The sequence below is a fragment of the Hyaena hyaena genome, unplaced genomic scaffold (assembly GCF_003009895.1).
Source record: "Hyaena hyaena isolate Hyena2069 unplaced genomic scaffold, ASM300989v1 scaffold_98, whole genome shotgun sequence".
Lineage (NCBI taxonomy): Eukaryota > Metazoa > Chordata > Mammalia > Carnivora > Hyaenidae > Hyaena > Hyaena hyaena.
Window position 1 is genome coordinate 2,257,349 of NW_024080730.1, and position 22,886 is coordinate 2,280,234.

The 22,886-nt window shown below is 63.3% G+C and overlaps 1 protein-coding gene across 6 annotated transcripts in view; it reads left to right on the forward strand.

Annotated features, from left to right (window-relative positions):
* Positions 1–7,165: 7,165 nt before the first annotated feature.
* ANO1 (anoctamin 1) overlaps positions 7,166–22,886 on the forward strand; it is an 80,263-nt gene continuing 64,542 nt past the window's right edge. For 5 of the 6 annotated variants that reach the window (XM_039235522.1, XM_039235524.1, XM_039235523.1 and 2 more), the window contains exons 1-2: positions 7,181–7,288; positions 14,061–14,393. In XM_039235522.1, coding sequence (XP_039091453.1) covers positions 7,181–7,288; positions 14,061–14,393 — 441 coding nt within the window. Of the gene's footprint in view, positions 7,289–14,060; positions 14,394–22,886 lie in introns of all 6 variants that reach the window. The other variant, XM_039235527.1, reaches the window with a different exon arrangement.

Sequence of the window (22,886 nt, forward strand, 5' to 3'; positions counted from 1 at the left end):
GTCAGAGGTCGGGCTCTCCACCACTTAGGGAGGAAGGCAGAGGGGGCGCGATGGGCAAGAAAATCTCAGTCTCTGCGCCCAGAATCCAACCAGGAAATAAACACACGCGCTGCTTGCAGCCGGTGGAAGGGGCAAGAAAGAAAAAACAGCAGAGACATTTGGTTTTCCAGAAAGTCTGATTTCACAGGAAACAGTTCACACACAGGAAGCAGGGGGGCTGCGCCGTGCAGGATCGAGGGGTGCGGGCGCCTCGTAGCGGGGGGCCACTGTTCCCCGCGGACCTGGGCAGTGCCCGGCTGTAGCTTCTGGGTGGATTTCAGGGCCACTAATTCTCTCCCTGTGAGAGAGGAGGTCATACGCGTTGCGTCCCTTTTGGATCAGTTGGTCTCTGCGTGAGAGTGTGTGTGTGTGTGTGTGGTGTGTGTGTGTGTGTGTGTGTGCACTCACCAACTCCACGGACGTGGAACTGAGGGCTGTGGCCAGTACATGGGGGGACTGGTTGTCATTACGCTGGGGGAATGCCTCCCCCAGGCAGACCTCTGTCCTGGAGTCCCTCTCTCGCTGTCCCCTGCTCCAGGCAGTTGACGTCTGAAGGGATTTGCTTAGGGCCCCAGACCCCTTGAACGGCTGGCTCCGGTCTGTGCCCTTCCCTAGGTGCCTGCAGCCACTTCTGGTGTCATTTTCATGCCTGAAAATCTGGAGCCAGGGACTCAGGACAAAGGAGCCTGGAGGTGACGCCAAGGGGGCGGGGCAAGATAGCAAACAAGATAAAGGCCTTAAAATCCCGGCAGGGAAACAAAGCCAGAGGCAGAGGTGCAGGAGGGTAGAGGTAGTGGGAGCGGGCGCGGGAGGGGGAGGCGGAGGGGGAGGGAGCAAATACGAGAGGCCCTGCTGATAAGCCGAAGCCATGTGGGTGAATGAACACGATAGGCGAATGAGTGAGTGAGTGGATGAGTGAGTGAATCGTGGGTAAGGAAGTGAATGAGCCCCCAAAACAGCCAAACTGGTGCTGGCGGAAGAGCGACAGGCAGGAGCCTGAGACACCTCCTCCAGGGAGCCCGCCCCTCCTTGAGCCCGAGTCCAAGAGTCCCAAGGGAAGGCAGCTGGGTCAGACGCGCCCAGCTCTGTGCACACGGCCTGGCGGTGGTGAGGCTGACACGGAGGGCCCTGGGTGCCCTCAGGGACCCTGGAGGGAGACTCACCCCCCCTTAAAGCCTGCATGACCAGCCGGGTCATCAGATCCCTGTCATAAGTGAAGACGCGCTGTCAGAACCTTTAGGGATGTGCTTCCATTGGCCCACAGGCAAGGTGGGCCTTCCCTCACTCGGTGCTGCAGAGATAACGGCTCAATAAATTGGCCACTTTTCCTTAAACCATAAAAGGGCCCAGCGGAAGCTTCCATCAGTGTTGTTCAAACTCGTCAGTTATGCTTTTCCTGATGAAGAAACGAATTCGGGTTCCTTTGCGGAAACTTTCAAAAACACAGAGGAATACCCAGGAGACAGCTTGGCAGCCAAGCTCCCCGCCGCCGTGCCCCTGACCCCGCGCGGCTCGGAGCCCCGGAACCTGGCTGTCAGAGTGGAGACGCGCTGCCGGTGCAAAGGGCACCCCCGATCTCAGATGCTCAGTAGGGAAGAAACGTGAACTGTCTCATTGGTAATTTTTGTATCGATTACCCATTGAGAAGATGTTATTTTTTGGTATAAGAGGCTACATTAAGTCTTTTATTAATTTCTCCTGAGTACCTTACGCTTGTAACGTGGCTCCTGGGACACGTCAGCTTCCCTGCGTGGCTCACATCATGCCCGTGTCGGCCGTTCTCTAGGGTCCAGGAGGTCCCTCCCTCCTTGCGGACAGAAGTTCCTTCCGAGGGTGAGGTCTGAGGTCGGAGGAGGCCGGGGTGGGGTCGGGGACACCACTGGCTCATTGAGGGCCCCGCTTTGTGTGCTCGCTGGGGGTCCCGAAAGCATCATGGGCAATTGTGCCGGCGGGCCCCGGTTACTGCCCACGGCGGCTCGCTGCAGGACGGAGACCCGGGCCTACAGAGTCACACGTGAGGGCGTGACCAGACGCACGCAGGGTTTCCAGAGGAAGGCCTTGGGGGCCCACGGAGACCTGGAGCATCGTTTACTCCTGTGCTGGGGTCCCGCCCCCAGGACAGCGTCAGGAGCATCCCACAAGGGGCCCAGCCTCGTCGTCGGTCCAGGGGCCTCTGGGTTCACCGGAGCCTTGGGGAAGCCACACATGTCCGAGAGGATCGGCTCCAGAGGTAGCCGGAGCCTGTGACACCAGGGCCCGGCCTCCCTGGACGTGGGTCTTTGGGGAAATTAAGGGCAGCGTGTAGCCAGTGACCCCAGGAACAATAGCCCAGGTGTGAGACTTTACTCTCTCAGCACACACACGCGTGCACATGCACACACGCGTGCCCCCACACTCGTGGAGGATACAGTGCTGTGCGGGGGGCGCTCACACACCCTCACCAGGGCAGGGGCCCTGCTTCCATCCCAGCGCCGCGGCCCCGCCGCCCCCAGCGAGCACCCCGTGCTGTCGTCAGAGGCTCCGTCGCCTGGAAGGCAGCACGTGGTGGGATGAAGGCTCCACGCATGCGGAGCGGTTTCGGCTCAGAGGACGGCAGTTCAGCTCCCGTAGGTGAGATGGGCGCCCTTTGTTTCCACCAGGAGCTTTGGTGCAAGGGACTCAACTTTGCCCCGAGCAGGGATGCCTCCCAAGTCCCGGGGAGAACAGTTGAAGCAGAAAAGGGGCTTCTGAAGCTTTCCTTTGGAGAAGCGGGAGTTGGCGCGCGGTGACACGGAATTTCCACACTGCTGGCTGGGCGGGATGGGGGGGCGTCTGGCGGCTGGCTCGGCCTTGGCCCGCAGCAGGGAGGGGCGCCGTCCCTGTCCCCAAGCCCCCAGAGCAGGGGGCAGGGTTTCCGAGGCCCAGGCATCCATCATGGGGACTAATGTGATTCCCGAAGGGGCGCTGGGGAAGAGGGAGTGTCAGGCTGGACTTCTCCCGACGCTTCCAAAGAAAGGACGCTGGGCTTGGGGGGTGGGGGACATCTGTGTGGATCCACCTGTAATGACCCTAAGGACGCGAGTTAATATTTGCAGAGAGCTTCGCGCAGCGCTGGCCCTCAGTAAGCCCTGTGTTAAACAAATCAACGCAAACAGGGAAATCTGCGGTGCGCTGAGGGCCGGAAGGGGCTAAAGCGTGGAAATGAAGCAGTGACGAGCCTGAGTGCCGGAACGGAGCCGGGAGCGAGGCCAGCGGCACCGAGGAACGCCAACTGAGCCAGACCAGAGGGGCTTCTGGGAGGAGGTGGCGGCTGGCCGAGCCGGGCGCGCTCCTGGGGTTCTTAGGAATTCTCCGAAGGCGAGCATGGGTTAGCAAAACACATGAGGCGTCTGAAAACCGCTCTGAAGGAAATCACGTCCGGGGATCGGGCAGAACGTCACCCTCTGGCTGTGCTCCAGAACTTGGGGCTGGTGGTTTCTTGCCCACGGGGTCCCCCTTGCCTCGGCTCGGGGCTCTGACATCATGCGAGGGAAGGAAGTGGCCGCCCTGTCTCAGCTATCAGCTCCCAGGCACGTCTTTCCCGGGGGGGGGGGGGGGGGGGGGGGGGGGGAGGGGGAGGGATTACACCCCGAGGCGCATTTAGCGCATGAGGTCATATACCCATTTGGCGCGTCTTTCCCACGCGGGTTGCCCACCGGACAGCAGGAGGGGTGCGGGGCCCGCGCAGGGGCAGGACGGGCCGCTGAGATCACAGCAGCCCTGACTCATGAGTGGCTCACTCCTTCCATGCTGCCTTCCCCACCCGGCTGCCTGCGTGAGTCAATAGCATTTATTTAGCGCCTCGGAGTGCAGAGATCCCATAGTGGGGAGAGGGCTGCCCGTCGGGGGGATGGCCAGAGCCCATACGACCCCCTCCACCAGCTGAGGGCAGCCCCGGGGCCACGTGTGCCTTTTGCAAAAGCAAACTGAATCTTCCGCTTCGTCTCTCTCTCCAGTTCCGTGTGCGCGTGCGTGCCTGTGCGTGCGTGTTGAATTCGTGGAATGAGCCCTGGTTTGGAGGCTCAGAGACCTGGATGGAAAGGCAGATCCCCGCCTTGGCTGTGGCCTGAAGCCAAGCACATTACCCTCCCCGCCTCTGCCCTCCCCTCCCATCGGAGGGCCCGGGCGATAAGATCAGCCTCCCGGCCTCCCTTGAGAGGCAGGCAGGGGCGGACGGGGAGCCTGGGAGCCGCACCCGACAGGTATTGTCGTTGTCCTTGTCACGCTGGCGGCCATCCCACGGCACAGCCTGGGTCCCCAGCCCAACAGCGACCCGGCCCCAGATGTCAGCGGCGCCGCCGCGGGGAAGCCCAGCCCAAGTGCGCCACTTTAGAAGAGGCCACCGCTCTCATTGAATAACCCTTGACCTGGGGCTCACCGTGGCCTGTCCTGCCTCACTTTCCAAAGCTTGGTTTGTTTGCCTTTTCGCTCGGCTGCTGGTGGCTCAAGCGGGTGCAGCTGGGCAGGGCACAGAGCAAGATGTCCCTTCCCATGGGCAATGGCAGGGAGGAGAAATAGATGTTGCTGGGCGGCCCTCTGAGCTTCCTGCAAGGGAGGCTGTGTTGCAGGTGAGGGGGAGCTCGGCCCCGTCCCCGCTCCCTGTGCGCCCCCCCCCATGCTTGTACCCCTCGCGATCGCTAAACTGTCAGCAAAGACTCGAGAGCATGACGGCGGCTGACGTCGCAACGGCCCGAGATGGCAGCGTCGTGGCAGAGCAGGGCGGGCAGTGAAGCCCGGAACGTCCCGTAATAAAATGCCCCATTTAGACTGATGCGACTAGTTTCTTACTGATTCATGAGCAGGGACTTAATCCTGCCGGTGACATCTGTCCCTCTGGGTTTTAAATGATGAGAATCACTGAGGCAGAAAGCGCGAAAGGAGCGCGCCAGGGTTTCTGGAGGTCAGGTTTACAGTCAGCGGCTCAGAGTAGAGACCCAGGGCCGCCAGGACAGCCATAGGCGGGGAGCCAGTGGGGGAGGCTCTCCGTCAGCACTCAAGGGCCACCTCCCGGCCGCGGGGGACTGTCCGTGTACCCAGAATGGAGGGATTCTCGTTTTTGCTCCTTTTCCCCAACTCATACCTCGTAGACTTCCACGCGATCCTTCATCAGCTTGAAAATAAATTTAGAAAGTCAATGCGTTAAGGTTACACAATCTTGGTTGTTTACCAACAAAGATAAGAGAATGAAGTTGCATAATCCTCTGTGTGTGTGTGTGTGTGCGTGAGATTCCTCCCAGCCCTGAAATCTTGAACTTTTAATCTTTATTTATTTTTGAGAGAGACAGAGCGTGAGCGGGGGAGGGTCAGAGAGAGAGGGAGACACAGAATCTGAAACAGGCTCCAGGCTCCGAGCTGTCAGCACAGAGCCCGACGCGGGGCTTGAACTCACAAACTGCGAGATCCTGACCTGAGCCGAAGTCGGACGCTTACCCGACTGAGCCCCCCGGGCGCCCCTGAGATCTTGAACTTTTAAGGAGGACGTCTCTCCAGCGTGGCAAAGGCCACCGAGCGCCGACCGGGGTGAGGACCGGCGCGCTTCTCCAAACCCGCCCTCGCCGTGCAAGGTGCAGACAAAGGGTCTTGTAGGGCCCCTCCGCGGCCCTTGGCAAGGCTGGCCCCAGGACACAGTAACCTTCCCCCGCCTCCTGGAGTCCGAGAAACTCACAGACCTGAGCCTAAGTGGGGGTGAGGGAGAAGGAAGCGCCGCACTGAGAAGATGACAGCAGTAACAGTGGCCGCTGCCCAGCCTTTCCCTGCGCAGGTGCTGAGCCGAACGGCAGCTTCTCACACACTTGACCTCCGCGGGAGGAGACGGACGCTCTGCGAGGCTGAGGCTTGACCGAAGCCACGCGGCTGGAAAGGGCCAGAGCTGGAGCCGGACCCCACCCACCTCCCCCACCCCATCCTCTGTGATTCCAGAATCCACCCTTGGCATGCGAGCGTGCCGGTGCCATCACCACCTTGCAGGACGGCTTTATAACCCCTTCTGTAGGCCCGCAAGCTTCCTTGGTGGCCATTTGGCAAGCGGCTGTTGAACACCGATTGTGTGAAATAAACCTGGTGGGAAACGGGGTGGAGGAAAGAAGTCCTGGAGTCCAGGTGCAGAGTTTTGGGCTTGAGTGCCTGGGGCAATCCAGAACGACTTCCCGGAGGAGGGGGGTGCTCAGTACACATCCTGAGGAACTAGCAAGATGCGGGGAGGCAGAGGGAAAGGAGACCTCATTCCCCCTGGGCAGGGTTGCCAAACCGGAGCCCGGCTGCTCCTGGAGACCTTTTGTCCGGAGGGAGGATTAAAAACATGTCCTGAGAAGCACCCGCCTAACCACCCGCCCGCCTACCGCGTGCCAGGTCCCTCTCAGTCACCGTCCCTCCCTCAGGGAGGCAGTAGAGCGTCGTGCAAGGACTCCAGGCATGTGTGCAGGAGCCCCAGGCCCCTTCCCTGGCCTCCGAAGCCCTCGCCCCCCCTCCAGAGTGAGGACCAGGCTGTGCAGTGAAATGGGACTGGCTGCTGGTCACGGAAGACTAAGCCTTAAGCAGATGGGGGCTCAGAGAGATGCTGACCAGGGAGGGAGACGCAGCTGGAGGGGGTGGGCCCTTAGGAAGCAGGGGAGGCTCCCTGGAGGAGGTGTCTGGGTGGTAGCAAAAGTCCCCCAGGGCGAGCATTCCGACTCCACCTCTCCCCTGCAAGGTGACCCCCCCCCCGCCCCCCGTAGAGCGAGGCTTGGAGACTTCTAGTGAAGGCAGGGGCTGCTGGAAGCTTCCTCCCGGTAGGAAGGCTTGGCCCACCTCAAGGACTCCGAGGGGCGCTCTCCCGGGTGAGCAGAAAACTTGGAGGGGCCCCAGGAACGGGGCGCTTTCTTCCTGTGTTTAAATTTCCTCGGAAGCTGCCCGCGCGGCCGCGCCCCCGCCCCAGCGCCTGCAGCGCCGGCCGCGCGGGGGCCCGCAGGGGGGCGGCCGCAGCGCGCGGGGCGCGCGGGCAGGGCGGGGGCGGGCGGGGCGGGCGGGGCGGAGGCCCGGCCCCCTGCGAGCGCGCCAACGCTGCCCCGTCCGCCCCGCAGAGGCCGCCGGGGCCGTGGATGCGGAGGGCGCGCCGCCCCGCCGGCCGGGCGCACAGGCGGCCGCGATGCGGGTCAACGAGAAGTACTCGACGCTCCCGGCCGAGGACCGCAGCGTCCACATCATCAACATCTGCGCCATCGAGGACATCGGCTACCTGCCGTCCGAGGGCACGGTGAGTGCGGCGGCCGCGCCCGGGGCGTGGGGGCGGGGGGCGCGCCCGGGCTCGCGGGCGCGCGGGGAGGGACCCCTGGGCACCCCGCGCCGCCCCCTCCCCCGACGCCCCCTTGCCATGGGTGCCGGCTCTGGCGGCCGGGTGGGGGTGGGGGGAGCCGCCTCGCCGCCACCCTCTGGCGACAGCCGCGCCCTCCTGGGGTGGGACCCTCTGGCTGCGCGAGCCCCTCACCTGCCAGGGCACCGGGATCCCCTGAGCGCGCGCGCAGCTCGTCCCGGGCGGCACGGGGACGCTGGTGTGTCCCCACTTCTTCCCGCGCGGTCGCGTCCCCAGCCGGCGCCCCGCGGCAGTGGGAGCCGGCTGCGGGGGCCCGCGCCCGCCGTCCACGTGCTTGGGGGCCCCTCTCCGGAGTCTGCTACCCCCACCATTCTCTCTGGGCTAGATTCAGGGGTCACAGCGATCCCTGGAGGGCAGAACTCGGCTGTGAGGGGTTTCGGTTAAAGTTAGAACAAAGTTGGCCTGAGAGTGAAGGAAGGGCTGAGAGGCGCCCTCAGAGGGAGCGGAGGGGAGCCCGGGGTGCTCACTCGGAACCAGGGATCAGACTCCCCTTCACCCTCCTCCCCACGGCAGCTTTCGCTGAGGCCCCAGCCCCCTTTCTTTGCTCTGACCCAGCCGGGATCCAGGCCTGCCCGTCGGGTTCAGGGAGGTGCCTGCGGGATGGGGTGCTGGCAAGGAGGCTCTCAGTGATCCAGGGAGGGCAGACGCCCCCCGGGCCTCGCGCCCCCTCTGCGCTGGGGCATGGCCACGGGGCTGATGGAGAGAGCCGTCTGCCTGTGAGAAATACCATTGGCGTCAGACACTCGGAGCCTTCATTTCAGCAAACGCTGTGCCCACGTGGGGTCAGGCACCACAGGGAAAGGGAAGGGCACCCATCTGCCACTTGGTGAGTGGGGACGGAACGAAGCCCAGGACAGTGGCAGAGGGAGAGTTTCGTAGAAGGAGGCCAGAGCTGAGCCCATTTATTCTTCACGGCTCCGTGGGGGTAGGTGCTGCTGGTACCAGTGAGCACACTGAGGCCCGGGGAGGAGGGGGTCGCCCACCAGCTGGGAGGACTCCCTTGGACCCAGCTGCAGAAGCAGGTGGCACGGACAGCCCTGGGGAGAAGCAGCCTCCTGGGGGAGAAGGAGCTGGTTATACCCGTAACGGGGCTTGGGTGGGGCCTTCCAGACAAATCTCATACGAGAGACCCGCAGGTGGGAGTGGGGGGCACTAGAGGTGGCGCCAGCCAGAGAGATGGAGAGGAGTGGGCATTCCAGAGGTGGACCCACTTCCACTGGATGATCGGCTGGATCCGAAACCAGGAGCGGAGCCCTTAACGACGGCCCTGGGCTCTGGAGCTGTAGTTCAGGGGTCTGCTGCTCATCAGGACCCGGAAACTCTCCGTACGCCCCGGAGCCTGGTGAGGGCCACGAAATCTGCGAAGACTTGGCCCTTCGTTAGAGGTCTTCACGGTCTAGAAACGCATAGACAGGCCCCTGATGAGACTGTTGATTTATTTCGCACACACCCTTTACTACAGGGTGTTTGGGGGCCGTCCCTGGGCGTGGAGGGCCGTGGATCAGGGGCTCTGACCCCAGGAAGGAGAGGTGGCCGAGTGGTGTCCTGGCAGTGAAATGTCTACCGGCCTGGCAGGAAGCTCGACAGAGAGAGACTGCAAGGGGATCCCCAGCCCAGCTCCAGCCAGTAATTGTTGCTCAGTCATCACCCTGAGTCACCCAGGGAAGGCGACTCTGTGCATGCAAAGGCCAGAGGGCATGGGCTGCGTATCAGAGGGCTCCTCTCCCGTTCCCCGACGAGCTTGCTCACGTGCAGCCACAGCGCGGATGTCGTTCAGCTTGGCCATCGGGACTCCCAGTCCCATGCAGGCTACGCTTCCCAGCTGGAGTCCCGGGGCCTCTGCGTTTCCTGTCATTCCCAAGTTCAAGGGTAAGAGTCACCTCGTTTCTGTACCAGAAGGTGCAAGAAATGACTCAAAAGCCAGAGGCCAAGTCAAATGCACTTTATTTCGGTGGAGTTTTCTTTGCGCTTATCTTTGTGAGCTTCCGCTCTCCTGCTGGCTGTCGGCAGCCCAGAGAGAAGTGCCAGGCGCTGGGGTCGGCCCGCCCGCGCCCCCCTGTGTGTCACCGATCGGAGATGGGCCGTGTGGGGGTCGTGGGGAGTGCCCGACGTCACAAACTGATTGGTAGTGCCGGTGATTTCATTTTTAAAGTTTGGGGAAGCCAAGTGGAGTTCGAAAGTGAGTATTCACAGAGCCCCAGAACCAAAAGAAACTCGGCAGGTGGCCGGTTTCCGTCTCCCCGTTTTGGGACCGGGGGAGGGGTGGCATAGCAGGTTCTCTTCGCCTCAGTTAGACTTGCCGGGCTCTGGCCAGCTCGCACCAACGTGTGACCTCAGCTCCCGCAGCTCCCGTTCCAGCTGCAAAGCCACGTAAACAAACTGTGGTCCCGGGCCTGATCCTCTCTTCTGCCGTCTCCTCGGAGTCTGGGGAGGCAGGTGCGGACCGCATGTAGACTGCCCTCCCGCCGTCTGTGGGGCTTGGGCAGGCCTGCCGCGTGGAGGGGACCTCGGTCCCCCGGCATGCCCCAGCGTGACCTCAGGAAGTCGTTTCTCTTCCGCCACGGTTACCGTCCTTCCCGGAGCTCTTCCTGCCAGACTCCGGGGATGGGTGATCTTGAGAACGCTTTCACATTTCCCGTCACGCGAGTCCACCTAAGGGTCCCGTGACTTGGGTCGAGGAGATGATTGTGTCCCCAGTTTACAGATGGAAAAACTGAGGCTCAGAGCTGGAGAGTGTTGTGTTTACGGTACCCTCGATCTGGCGACGCCCGCCAGTAATTGTGCAGAGTGCACGCTCCGGTGGCCCTTCATTCACGCATGCGCTCATTCATTCCTCAACCACGCCTTCGGCACCAGGCGAAGCGGTCTCCCAGGGGGTTGCTAACCCCTTACACTCACTCAGATGGGATCACCCCCACTTGATAAAGCAGAGAAGGCCCCTCGCCGGAGGGAGGGCTGGGGCTCACACCGGTGCACCCAGCTCCCTTGGTAACTGAAAACCCTGGACTCGGCACTCACCATCTTTCACTTGTGGTCCACTTGGACCAGGAGATTGTTTTTCCTCCCCTGGTTCTTTATCTGTGCTTGTGTCAGTTTCCAGTGAGAGCAAACTCCTCTTGTGGGTTCATCGTATGGTGGCCCTGCTGTGAGCCCTCCACGTACAGGCACGTTAAAACCTTACAGTGACCCTTTGAGGGGGATCATATTAGTCCCCCAGACCCTCATTTTGCAAGGAAGGTTCCAGAAGGAGCTCCCTGAGGTGACACAGCCAGAAGTGCACAGCCGGTCTTGGAATGCAGGTGGAAGGGCGGTCATTCTTGACGGGGCCTCCGTGCTGCCGCCCTCCCAGGTTGGGGGAGGTGTTTAGGGGATACCCCCGCCCCACTACAAAGGCCCTGAAAGGTCTTGGTCAGGGCCCAGCAGACACATGATTCTTGTTCAGTTTTCAGCCTGGTAACCTTTCCTGCCTCGTGTTGGTGGGGAGGGTCCCCAGGTCAGTTTCCCTGCCCTCTGGCCTGACGGGCTCACTCTGAATTTCCTTCCCACTCTCTGTGGCTTTTTTGGTCCACTTTGTTCAACTTCGGCTCTTATCTCGGGCAACCGGGAGCATTTACGGGGCCCCCGGCAGCGCCAAGCCCCGCGTGTGCAGCTGGTTCTGGACGGAGGTGTGCTACGGGCAGTCCCAGCGCCCTGCTTGGAGGCCCCTGGGAGTGAAGACCTTGTGAATAGATCATTCCAGGGCAGCCCCGGCCCAAGAGACTCTGCTGCCAGAGTGGCCGGGGGCCCCCAGGGCTCTGGGTTCGGGGGGCCTCACGTCCGGGGAGCTGGTGGCATCATGACCCACAGAGCAGGGAGGGCGGGCACGCAGGCGGGGGGGACGCAGCGTGTGCAAAGGCAAGGGTAAGGGGGCTGGGGAGGGCGGTACAGGCAGCTCCTCCCCCCCGGCACCCGGCTCAGCTCCGAAGGCCCAAGTTCCCCGTTTGGAAAGAGGGATGAGCCCCTCGCAGAGGCACCGAGCGTCCGGGGTGCCCATGCCCTGTGGCGTTGAGGCACCGGCGTGGAGCGAGGGGGTCGGAGGGCCCCCGGGCGCCCATCCTGGAGATGAGAGGGAGAATGCACCCAGCGCAGGCGTCCTTGGACTCCGTCCCCCTGGCCGCCAGTGGGGGCAGCTTCTGTTGCTCCCCTCCCCCGCAGAGGCAGACACTGAGGACACACGAGGTAGAGAACGTCCCCCAGACCATGAAGCTGGAGCGGGGCCAAGCCCGGACGTCCCTGGGGCGTCCCACTGCCCAGACGCCCCGTCCGCCGTGACCCAGGCCGGCCCAGCCCCTCTCCCCGGCTGTGTCCTTGGGGAAGGCTGTCAGGGGTCAGCGGGAGGGAAGTGGGTCCCCGCAGCGCGGGCTGACCCCCTCCCACAGTGAGCCTCCGGCGTCTCACCATAGTACACGGCGCCCCCTCCTCAGGTCGGGACTCCGTGAGCGGCTGTGCCCTGAGCTGAGGAAGAGTGTCACCCGTCCCAGTTACTGTGGGGGGGAGGGACACCCCGGGTGTGCAGACGGGCCTCGGGGCTGGGCTCAGCCTCCCCCCCAGGGCCGTACCCCTCCTTGCCTCCCTGGGAAGAGGAAGAGAACCACTCTTTCCTGCCTCTCCTGCAACCCGACCCCGCAAAAGACCCCCCCCGGGCGGGGCTGGGACGCCCCTCTCCCCTCCCCCACCCTGCCCGCACAGGTGTGGTCCTGGCCCTTGTACACCCAAGGGTCCCTGGATGGACACCTGTAAGCACAGGCCAGCTGGGCGTCCACACAGCCGGGTCCCGTGAAGGCTGCCTGAGTGGCAGTAGATTCCGTGTCACTGTGGACAGAAGTCGACTGCTAACGTCCAGCCGCCTGCGAGCTCCAGGTGCAGGCTGCGCCCTGCTGACTGTGAGCCTCCCCGCGCCAGCCAGGGGGGCTGCGATTCGGGGGTGTGACCCCCCCACCACCCTAGGCAGGGGTGAAGCCCAAACGGTTCTCTCCCTCCAGGCATCCATCGCTTTCCCTCTTTCCCTCTCCTCTCTCCCCCTGCCCCTGAGCCGGACCTTTGGAAAGAACCCCGAGCCCACGGGGCCCCCCAGCCTCCAGGAGTCCTTCTTGAACCTTGGACCCAACACAGACCATCAGCCAGGGAGGGAGGGGACCCTCTGCTTCTCCCGACCCCGCACCAGGCCCTGTGGAGCCGTCCCAGACTCTGCAGGCACAGCCCTGTCCTCGAACTGTGGGGCCCGTGCCAGCCTCACACTCTGGGGGGACCTCGTTCTTGCATGAAGGCGCGTGTCCAGGACTGACAGCAGAAATGGGGGGGAGGCCAGGAGGTCAGGTGCCGGACACAGGGCTCGGCTCCGAGCAGAGCTGGTGCGCAGCTGCTCACGGGGCACTTCCAACGTGGTTTTACTTATTTTCTCTTCTTGCCGAAGACCAGTCAGCTGATTAACCTATGTGCCCCCGGCCACCAGCAAGATCCCACTAGAGTTCTAGAATTTGGGTTGGGTGTTGGCGGCAGCCGCGCCACCCAACAGCTCTGCAGAGCCTTTTCGTGTTATTATAGCTTTTTTAACATTATTATAGCTTTTTTATTCATTTTTGAGAGAGAGGGAGAGAGCATGAGCGGGGGAGGGACAGAGAGAGAGGCAGACACAGAATCCGAAGCAGCTCCAGGCTCTGAGCTGGCTGTCAGCACAGAGCTCGACGCGGGGCTCGAACCCACGAACCGCGAGATCATGACCTGAGCCGAAGTTGGACGCTTAACCGACTGAGCCCCCAGGTGCCCGAAGATTTTAAATTCTTAAAGCTCAGTCCCACGTTTCTGTCTCATTGGCCTCCTAGAGCTCCTCAGGCAGACAGGGAAACCGAGGCAAGGCAATCCATGCAGAGCGGACCCCGTCGAGGCCCTGCCGCTGCCCGTCGGCCCACCCTAGGGCAGCCCCCTGCTGCAGGGGCGGGTGGAGGCCACGTGCAGGGCACCAGCAGGTTGGGGCCCAGCTGCCTGAGGCCGGGACTATGTCTACAGCCCCCTTCCCTCGGCCCCTCCCCCGTGCCCCCTCCCTCTGGCCCCTGAGGCCACCCCTCAGGTAAACACCTCATCTCGGGCTCTGTGCTTGGGGGGACCCAGACTAACGTAGAGCTGACCCGGTGGCAGCGCTGGAACCAGCCGGGGGAGGGGGGTCCTGGGCCCCCGGCCATGCTGACAGGAAGTCTCCCTGCACGCGGGCCATCAGAGGTGGAGATTTGTCCACAGGGAACCCCAGTGTGGCTCTGCCCTGCCCGGGACCCTGCGGAAGCGAATAAACATCACTCCCCTGGGCTCGAGGGGGGGTGGTCTTGCAACTTTCCCAGTCGCCTTTGCAAGCAGGCTGGGCCCCCCATCAGGCCCCCTCTACCCCCACAGACCGGGAGGCCTTCTGAGCAGGAAGGGTCTGCCCGGCCTTCCTGGGTCAATGACGGCCAGTGTTTCCTTCTCAAATGTCAGCTCCCCGAAGACAGGGCCACAGTGCGCCTGGTGTGCCAGCCCCAGGGCGGCGCTGCTCCGGGTGGGCACGCGGGCGGTCAGGACCCTCCCTGCCCCCCCACAGGCCCGCCCCTGACCCCCTGACGCACAGTCCATTTGTCTCCCCTCGCAGCTGCTGAACTCGCTGTCCGTGGACCCCGACGCCGAGTGCAAGCACGGCCTCTACTTCCGGGACGGCCGGCGGAAGGTGGACTACATCCTGGTGTACCACCCCAAGAGGCCGTCGGGCAGCAGGGCCCTGGCCAGGCGGGCGCAGCACGGCGACGCCGTCCCCGCAGCCCGCGGCGCCCGGCAGCACCAGCCGCTGCCCGGCAAGGGGGCCGTGGGGGCGGCGGGGGGGCCCGAGCCCCCCGTGGACTATCATGAGGACGACAAGCGCTTCCGCAGGGAGGAGTACGAGGGGAACCTTCTGGAAGCCGGCCTGGAGCTGGAGCGGGACGAGGAGGTAACCGTCCGCCTTCTGTGGGCGCGGGGCCCAGCGCCGTTTCCAGAAGGCGGTGCGCACAGGGTCCTTCCGGCCGCAGCCTGCTCTTCCACGAGGGCCGGTGCAAAGCTGCTGCTGCCAAGGCTGGGCAGAAGTCACGTGTCAAGGTTTGGGGGAGCCCCTGCTCTCCTGCTCTGGGGGAGGGGCTGGCCTTCAGGTCAAGGCATTCCCTGCTCTGGTCACGTCCCTTCCTGGGAAGACGGGCCCCTCCCAAGGGACGGAGGATGATGCTCTCCTGGAGACTGGCCTTGGCCCTTCTGGGGCCTCAGTTCCTCAGTCTGTCAAGTGGGGAGATCAGTCTGGCTTGATCCCTGAGGGCGCTGGTGCTCTGAAGCCCCCCGACCATAAAACCATTTTCTGGAGCGCCTGTCCCTGGCAGAGCCTGAGAATCGTTCGAAGGAGAGCTTGCTGGGGAGGAAGAACGGCTGAGTCCCGGGGTGCAGCACTGCCCTGGCGGCGGGAGGCTGGGCAGTGGCCGCGAGGAGGGCCCTCGGCAGCCCTTGGGACGGTCCGTGCTTCCTTCCGCCTCTTGGCAAGTTTGCTGTGCACTCCTCTGCCAGCGCCGCGACCTCTCTGTGCACAGGGCAGTGCGGGGTCCCTCCCGGGAGCACTGGCGGCAGGCCCCTCGCCCGCGCCGCCGTCACTGTGCAGACCAGCCGAGAATCAGCACAGGGCTCTACGGCACGTTAAGAGCAGTGAAAGTAGCCAGCGGGCTGCCCGAGGGGGTTGCGAGCCAACGCGGGTGTTTAAAAGCTGGATTCGGTGTGCCTTCCGTCACTGAGAACCGCCGCGTCCTCACGTGATGGTGCCTTGGGCCCGGGGAGCGGGAGCCTTGGGGACAGGCCAGTCAGTGAAGGAGCTGGTGTGCGTGCTCTTCGCGATGAGCCGAGAGCGCCGACCCTGAATCATCCAGAAATGCGCAGTGGGGCTGCTCTGACCCTGACCTGGTGCCGAGGGAGCTCGTGCTGCCCTCGGAGCGTTTCTCTGGGCAACTTTCTCTTTCGGAGGCTTGGCTTCCTCGGGGAGGGGGCTGGGATCCTGCTGCAGGAGTGGTTCTAAGGGGATGGCGGAGGTCTCTCTCGTTGGCAGGGCGCATATGTGCCCATCTCTTGGGCTTTTCTGTCTCCCTTTGTCTGAGCCCTGAGCCCTCGGCCTCTCGGAAGAAGAGAGTGGCCGGTCCCCAAGCAGCAGACGTCTGTGCAGACGGTGTGGCCGCTGTGTGGGCCCAGCTCTGACATGTCGCTGCGTGCCTGGAGAAGCAGGCGGGCTCCGTCGGAGGCAGGAGGGCTGCTGGGGGCTGCGTGGAGCTGCGAGCTTGGGCTCTGAGCGACGGGTGCCCGGTCTGTCGCTAGGGGAGGAGCTCTGTTCCCATCACTCTTACCCGACGACAGCCTGAGTCAGGCCCCCCGAGGCCTGGTAATGCGCACGGACTCTGGCCAGCTCCCAGAGCCTCGGCCTGTGCTTCGCAAGGCTTACAGAGTTGCGTGGGCCTCAGTTTCCCCATCTATAGAATGGAATGGCAGTGGTATTTACATCACTGGGTGTTGGCGATTAAGGCAAGGGGCTTAAGTCTGGTGCGCGGCAAATCCTGGGCTGTCGTTAACGTTAAATCACACGTGACGGTTCGTATGGACGGTGAAAGAAAGGAGCCTTTCCAAGTCCAGTCAACGGCGACACACATACCTTTCTTGAAACTTCATATTCTCCATCATGACTTTGAAGCTAACATAGAAGGGGCGCCTGGGAGCCCAGTCAGTTCAGCGTCCGACATCAGCTCAGGTCATGATCTCGCGGTTCGTGGGTCCGAGCCTCGTGTCGGGCTCTGTGCTGACAGCTCAGAGCCTGGAGCTGCTTCGGATTCTGTGTCTCCCTTTCTCTGCCCCTCCCTAGCTGACGTGAGCACTCTTTCCCTTTCAAAAATGAAGAAATAAATTTAAAAAATAATTTTTAAAAATATTAAAAAATAAAAAATAATAATTTTTAAAAAAGCAAACATCGACATGGTGCTTACAGTCCCTCCAAAAGATCCCATTTTCCCAACAAGTGACCCAAGAATTTCATTGAAAGTTTTGCTCTGTGGCTAAAAGAGGCTTTTCAGTGATGGATTTGGGCCATTTTAAAAGTGAAAGTGGGGCTGGGCGGCTCAGGGCTGCCTCGTCTCCCTCCTGGGGTCCCTCAGGCCCTAAACCGCATTTTACAAGGGCCCCTCCCATCCCTGAGCTTTCATCTGAGATGAACAAGGCCCAAGGCTGTTGGGAAAACCGAGTCTGAGTCTGCCGCAGCGGGGTGCCTCCCCCCTTCCCCGCCCCCTCCGCCCCTTCCGGGACTCGGCGGGACCAGAATGTGTCCAGAGGCGGTTTGCCGAGGTGTGCACCGGCCCCGCCAGTGTGATTAGCAGATTGCGGTTGTCGCCTTCATTTCAGGGAGAGGCTTCCTGGCTAATGAACCATTCCCCGGGGTGCGTTCCAATCATGAGCAGCGAAGGGCTGGCAGCTTTGGAAATAGGATGGCCCCCAGGGGGCCTGACCGCGCAGTCGTACCCGATTCGAAGCAGAATCGGGGCTCGCGTGCGCTTTCCTGGGGAGAAAAGTGCACGCGTTTCTTCGTTACTCAGAGGCCCGGGGAAGGTGGAGTCGTTCCTGAAGGCGGGGCCTCTCTGCCGCGGCTCCCGTGCTGTGTGGAACTTAACAGCAGCCCTGGCCGGTGGCACCCCCAGGTCGTGACAACCGAAATGCTCCCAGGTGCCAGATGTCCCGCGTTAGAGCCTGGCTGGGGAGGCCGAGGAAAAGCGGGAGGGAGAGAATTGGGGCTCGGGGCGGGGGGCAGGGCGAGGGAGAGAGAACCTCAAGCAGACTCCACATTCAGCATGGAGTCTGGTGTGGGGCTCGATCCCACGACCCCGGGATCATGACCTGAGCTGAAATCCAGAGCGGGACACTCAACTGCCTGAGCCGCCCGGGGGGCCCAGTCTGCTGGCCCAGCCTTCTGAGGCCATGACCAGGCAGCCGTCTGGAGGTCACCAGGGCACGGACGTGACCTGCCTCTGCTCTGCCAGAGGCCGGTGGGCGTGCGAGGCCGCACAGAACAGGCTGCCAGCCCAACACCGACGGGCCGTGTGCACCCGCCTTTCTCCGGAGTCAGGAGGCTCATTGTTTTGAAGCCGTCCTGGCTGCGGGCACAGTGCGGGCCGGGTCTTGGGGACGCGGAACAGTTAGTGCCCTGGGGCAGCCCTAACACGACCACAAATTGAGTCTCTCAGTTTTGGAGACCAGGTGGCCAAGATCCAGGTGTCGGCAGGGCTGTGCTCCCTCTGAAGGGTTCAAGCGCAGGGTCCTCCCTGTCCCCTCAGTTAGGGGCTCCACGCCCCCCCGCCTCCGCCTCGCCTCCCACGGCCGCCGTCTGTGTCTCCTCTGCTGGTAAGGGCCCGCCCTGCGCCTGCGTGGCCCCGTCTTAGCTTGAGCACCTGCAAAGTCTTCTATGCAAAGAATCTTCCGCTCTGAGATTCCGGGCTTGGGACGTGGATGTCTCCTCTGGGGCATGTCCTCAGCTCACGACACCCACCAAGGAGAGCGGGGGCGCCAGCAGTGGGCGAGGGAGGCGTGGCTCGTGGTCTGGGGCGGGTGGTCTGGAGGGCGGGGCCCTGCTGTCCACACAGCCTGCAGGCGGTCCTGTCAGAAAGCATGCGGCGACCTGACCCGCGTTTCTTTTCTGTTTATTTTTTAATTTTTTTTTATTTCTGAGAGAGAGAGAGAGAGAGAGAGACAGCGTGAGCAGGGGAGGGACAGAGAGAGAGGGAGACACAGAATCTGAAGCAGCTCCAGGCTCCGAGCTGGCAGTCAGCACAGAGCCCGACGCGGGGCTCGAACTCACGAACCGCGAGATCATGACCTAAGCAAAAGTCGGACCCTTAACCGACTAAGCCACATTCATTCTTAATTCTATCTTTGGTAAATAATTTGATGTACATTTATTAATGAAATCTCTGAGGTGTAAAGCTGTCCTCCACAATTTGTTTTGATGGTTATTTTCCATCCTTCTAAAAAACCTTTGAGATAGTATTGTTTGAAATGGGTATGGCTCTCTGCAATGTTTTGAAACATAATTTTTATCATACTTTCCTGGCTTTATTACAGAGCAATGTTCAATTTTGAATGCCATTATGATTCTAAGAACTTGGAGAGAACTGAAACCAAGGATGAGTAATTCAGCCAACAGTATAAACTTGTGAAATTTAGGTTCAGAGTACAATNTGGGCCCCCCCCCCCCCCCCGCTACCTTCCCCCAAGCCCTGTGAAAACTCCTTCCCAGACTCCTAGAAGGGCGGGAGCCTTGGACGGGCCTCGGTGCCAGGATCCAGAGGGTGGCACGGGGGTCCAGGAGGCTCCAGGAGGGCTCCCGTGTCAGAGCACCCAGGACGGCATGACAGGAAGCAGCAGGAAGGGAGGGCAGTGTCTCCCCATCCGTCCGTCCCCACCCACAGCAGTGGGGTCAGCGTCCGGGCTTCCCATTAAACGGAGGAGAGGGAACTGAAATCCATCAGCATTTTTCAAGTCTGGCCTCAAAGCCTGCGGACATTATTTATGTCCGTGGGTCACTGCCGAGAAGGCCACACACTCAAGTCCCGGCCATGTGTGCTGGGGTGGCCGGGGCCCACTACGCCCCGGGGTTGAACTTGACCCTGGCTTTGGCAGGGCTGTGGAGGCTGCGGATGGGGGAGCCCTGTGACATCTGTTTGCTCTCATGCTGCTGCTTGGGGCGTCACCTCTGCACCCGGGCTGTGGCCAGCATTCGTGTCCCAGAGCTGGCGTGGCCCTCTGAGGCAAGGGTTTCCCATCTCCGTTAGCGTGGATGTTGCTCTTCAAAAGCAGGTCAGGAGGAGTGGTCACCGTTTCCAGGCCGAGCTTCAGGGCGCACAGTGGGGCGGTGAGGTCGGCCTCCGCGCTTCCGGTGAGCTTCAGACTCGCTCGGCCCGGACAGCCAGGGGCAAGTGGCTTCCCCTCTCTGGGCCTCAGTTTTCCCCCCTGTGAAATGGACGTGACGGCATTACCCTCCCCAGTGGAGTGCGGGGAAACACCTCCTTGCCCACAGCCCTCGGGAGCCCTCCTGCCCGACGGGAATCAGAAGGCATATCTGGGCGTGGCAGGGCCCTCCAGTGCGTGGGGACCGCTTGCGCACCTGCACTGACACCAGGTGACCGTGGCTGGTGGTGGGAGGGGCCGCCGTGGTCCCTGGAGAGGGAGGAGGAGGAGCCAGCTTTCTTGAAGTTTCCAGCTGAGGCTGTACGGGGCGGGGGTCCTGGGCGACTCTGGGGTTTGGCCAAGTGTGCTGACGAGCACAGCCCTCGGCATTGGGGGGGCGGGGGGCGGGCCCCTCCTCGCTGCCCCGGGGGTCAGGGGGTGGCGGTCCTTGACTGGGAAACCTGGGGTCCTGTCCCGGCAGCTCCACATGTACGACACCTGTCCCGGCAGACGGCCTGGGGACTCGCTGGCCTGGACGCAAACCCCAGCCACCCTGTCGGGCTCCCTGTCCCCTCCGTGAGTGGTCCCGGAAGGACACCCTCCTTTACGAGCGGAAGAGGAAGGGCTGAGGCTCTGGGATGCGGAGCAGAGAGACCTGCGGTGGGGGCGGCCGAGGGGGGGGTTCAGGCCCCCGACCGGGGTCCTGCCTCATGTTTGCGTGCTGAGCCACGTGGTACGAACCAGCCCCCGCCCGGGGCTGAGCGCCTCCCGTGGGCCGTGGGCCGCTAGAGACCCTCGTCTGTGCTGAACGTGTCATTTCCCCGTACGTTGTTTAGCGGTTTCCTGTCCTTTGCGGGACCTTTCACTTGACGTGTATTTCTTTAAACAAGGTATATGTGGCCGGTCTGTGACCTGTGTCATCCTTTCTGAGCATCCCCCCAGTCGAGGGCCCCCTGTGCTGGCTCTCCCCGGCCGCCTGTCATCCTGCGGCACCTGGCCCTCCTGCCCCCTGGCATGCCTGGGGTCCCCGAGGCCAGGGAGGAGGGTGCCCTCGTCCGGAGAGGCTTGGGGCTCGTCCCCGTCACCCATCTGAGGTGTCACCGCTGGAAGCACCTTGAACCAAGGTCACAGGCTGAGGTCCCCAGAGGCACTGGAGCCGAGGAGTGTGGGGACCAGGACTTTCAGGGTGATCTCCACCCCTCCCCCTCCTCCCGATCTGCTCGGCTCCAGGACAGCCTTCCCTGCAATCGCCCTTGTGCGGAGGAGGCCCTTCCTGGGGGTCTCCAGGGACGTCCAGCTCCGTAGGGGGTGGGCCCGGGGCCGCGCGGGGAACGGCCCAGCCTCGTCGCCGCTCTGAGCCCATCAGCACCTGCTCTTACCTCTTGAGCTCCTGTGAGGCTGTGATGTTTATTTTATTTAATTTTTTTGCCCAGTGTTCTTTATTGCTTCTCACGGGAGAGTGGATCTGCGTGATCCACCTGCCCGTCACAGAGCAAGGACCGTGGGTGCCTGCTTTCTGGTGGTTTGTTTACCATCTGTCCCCTTGACAGCCAGGCCCTGGGCAGACGCCGTGGGCAGGGGCTGGGCGTGCAGTGCCCCCCGCCCCATCCTTGCCCCACTCTCGCCCCCCCCCCAGCTCCCCTGAGCCTTGACCCTGGCGTCAGCGCCGGGAGAGTGTGGCAGGCGTGACTGCCCAGTGCGCGGCGCGAACGGTCCTCCTGGACGTGCAGACGCGGCCCGCAGAGACCGTGACGTGGAGAACGCAGCCAACACGCCCGGAGACGGAGGGCACCTCAGGGACGCCATGCGGGTGGGGGCGGGGGCGGGCCCCGCAGGGTGCAGCGGCCCCGCGCCAGGGCCACGGCGCTTCCTGCCGCCAGGTCGGGATGCAGGCCGCACACAGTCCGCGCTCGGCAGCGGTGGCCTCGCCCCTCCTCCTGGCCTGCTCGGGCCCCGGGCCCCCAGGCGCCCCCCCATCCCGAGGACACAAGGTCAGACAGACAGACAGCTCTGCCCCCAAACTGTGTTCCACGTCACACCGTGCGGGACGCTGGTGCCAACGGGAGGAGCAGACGGACACCCGTGCCACGGAAAGTGCGCCTGGCAGGGCACGTGGCACCGGGCGTCACGTGCCACAAAAACCCATCTGTCGCAGAGAACACGACCCCTCCCGGAGGGCAGCCCCGGCATTTCGTGGTGCCCACCGGGCGTGGCGGGGTCCTCGTCAGGGGCTGAGGCCTGGGTGGGGGTCGGGGGTCCAACTGGCCCCCCCCGGGCTCCCCCTTCCGGACAGAACTCGGGAAGGGCCTTGGCATCCCTGCTTCTGCGCAGCGGAGCCGAGGCTCCAGGGTCAGCACACGGGGTGCTGCCACAGAGACCTTCCCGGTGCCCCCAGCGACCTGGGGACCCGCGTTCCCTCAGCGAGGACCACGCGGCAGCCGGAAAGGAGCCTGCAGGGCGTGAGGCGGCCGGGGGTCCGTGGGGGTGAGGCGGCCGGGGTCCGCAGGGGTGAGGGGGCATCGCTGTCGGGAGCTCTCTGGGGAGCCGAGGGCAACCAGAAGCCGCCATGCCGAGTCCTGGTTGCCGAGAACCTTCCGGCAATCCCCGAGCCCTCAGCTGCCGCAGGAGGAGGCTGTGAGCAGATGGCGGAGCCACGTGGTCCCGCCCCGGGACTCAGAGCGTCCAGGCGCAGGGGTGGCTGTGGGGGTGTGGCGGGGAGCCCTGGGGGCGCTCAGCCACCACGAGTCCCCTGTGGGGATGCTGTGTTGTTTGGTTTGTGACTTTTTGCTCCCTTCTGAAAGGAAATTGCTGGAAACAGTTCGGACGAGGTCATGGTTTTTGCGAGTGTGGCTTGAACGTACCTTGTTTGTGCCCAGAGAGCTCCTGGCCAGGGGAGCGTGTCCTCGGCTTGGCGCGGGGGCCCTGCCCCTGCCCAGGACAGTGCCAGGGCCCTACGGCACTCCCGCCCCTCACTGCACCCCCCATCTGGCCGGGGGATGGGGCCCTGGCCCTCTCGCGCCTTCCCGCGGGGGGGCGGGGGGGGCGGGGCAGGGGGGACGCGGTCAGGCCGAGCACCACGTCCAAGCACATCCCATGTGTGCTGTTTCCGACCTGGTCCCACGGCCCCTTTCCCAAATCCCGCCAGATGTTTCCTGGGAGAGACCTCGTCGCCCGCGTAAACAGAGGGGCGTGTTTTCCCAGGCCGCCGGCTCCGGCTCCGTGACCACCGTCCGCAGAAACCTCCATGGGACCAGGAAGACTGTGTTTTGGGTGAGCAGTGCCCAGAAATAGCGCCGGGTCCGTAACAGGAAGAAAGCCTCTGCCGCGCGGACGCCGTCGACGGGCGCTTACCCCGTCCGGGCGCCCCTCGGGGCTGCCGGGGGCTGCGCCCACAAGTTACCGGGGCGGGGGTGCTGCTGCCTCTCAGATCCCGGTGCCCTGCGGGGCTTCCGGGCACGTTAGCCGGCACGGCCTCCGCTGCCCCGTGACCGAGGAG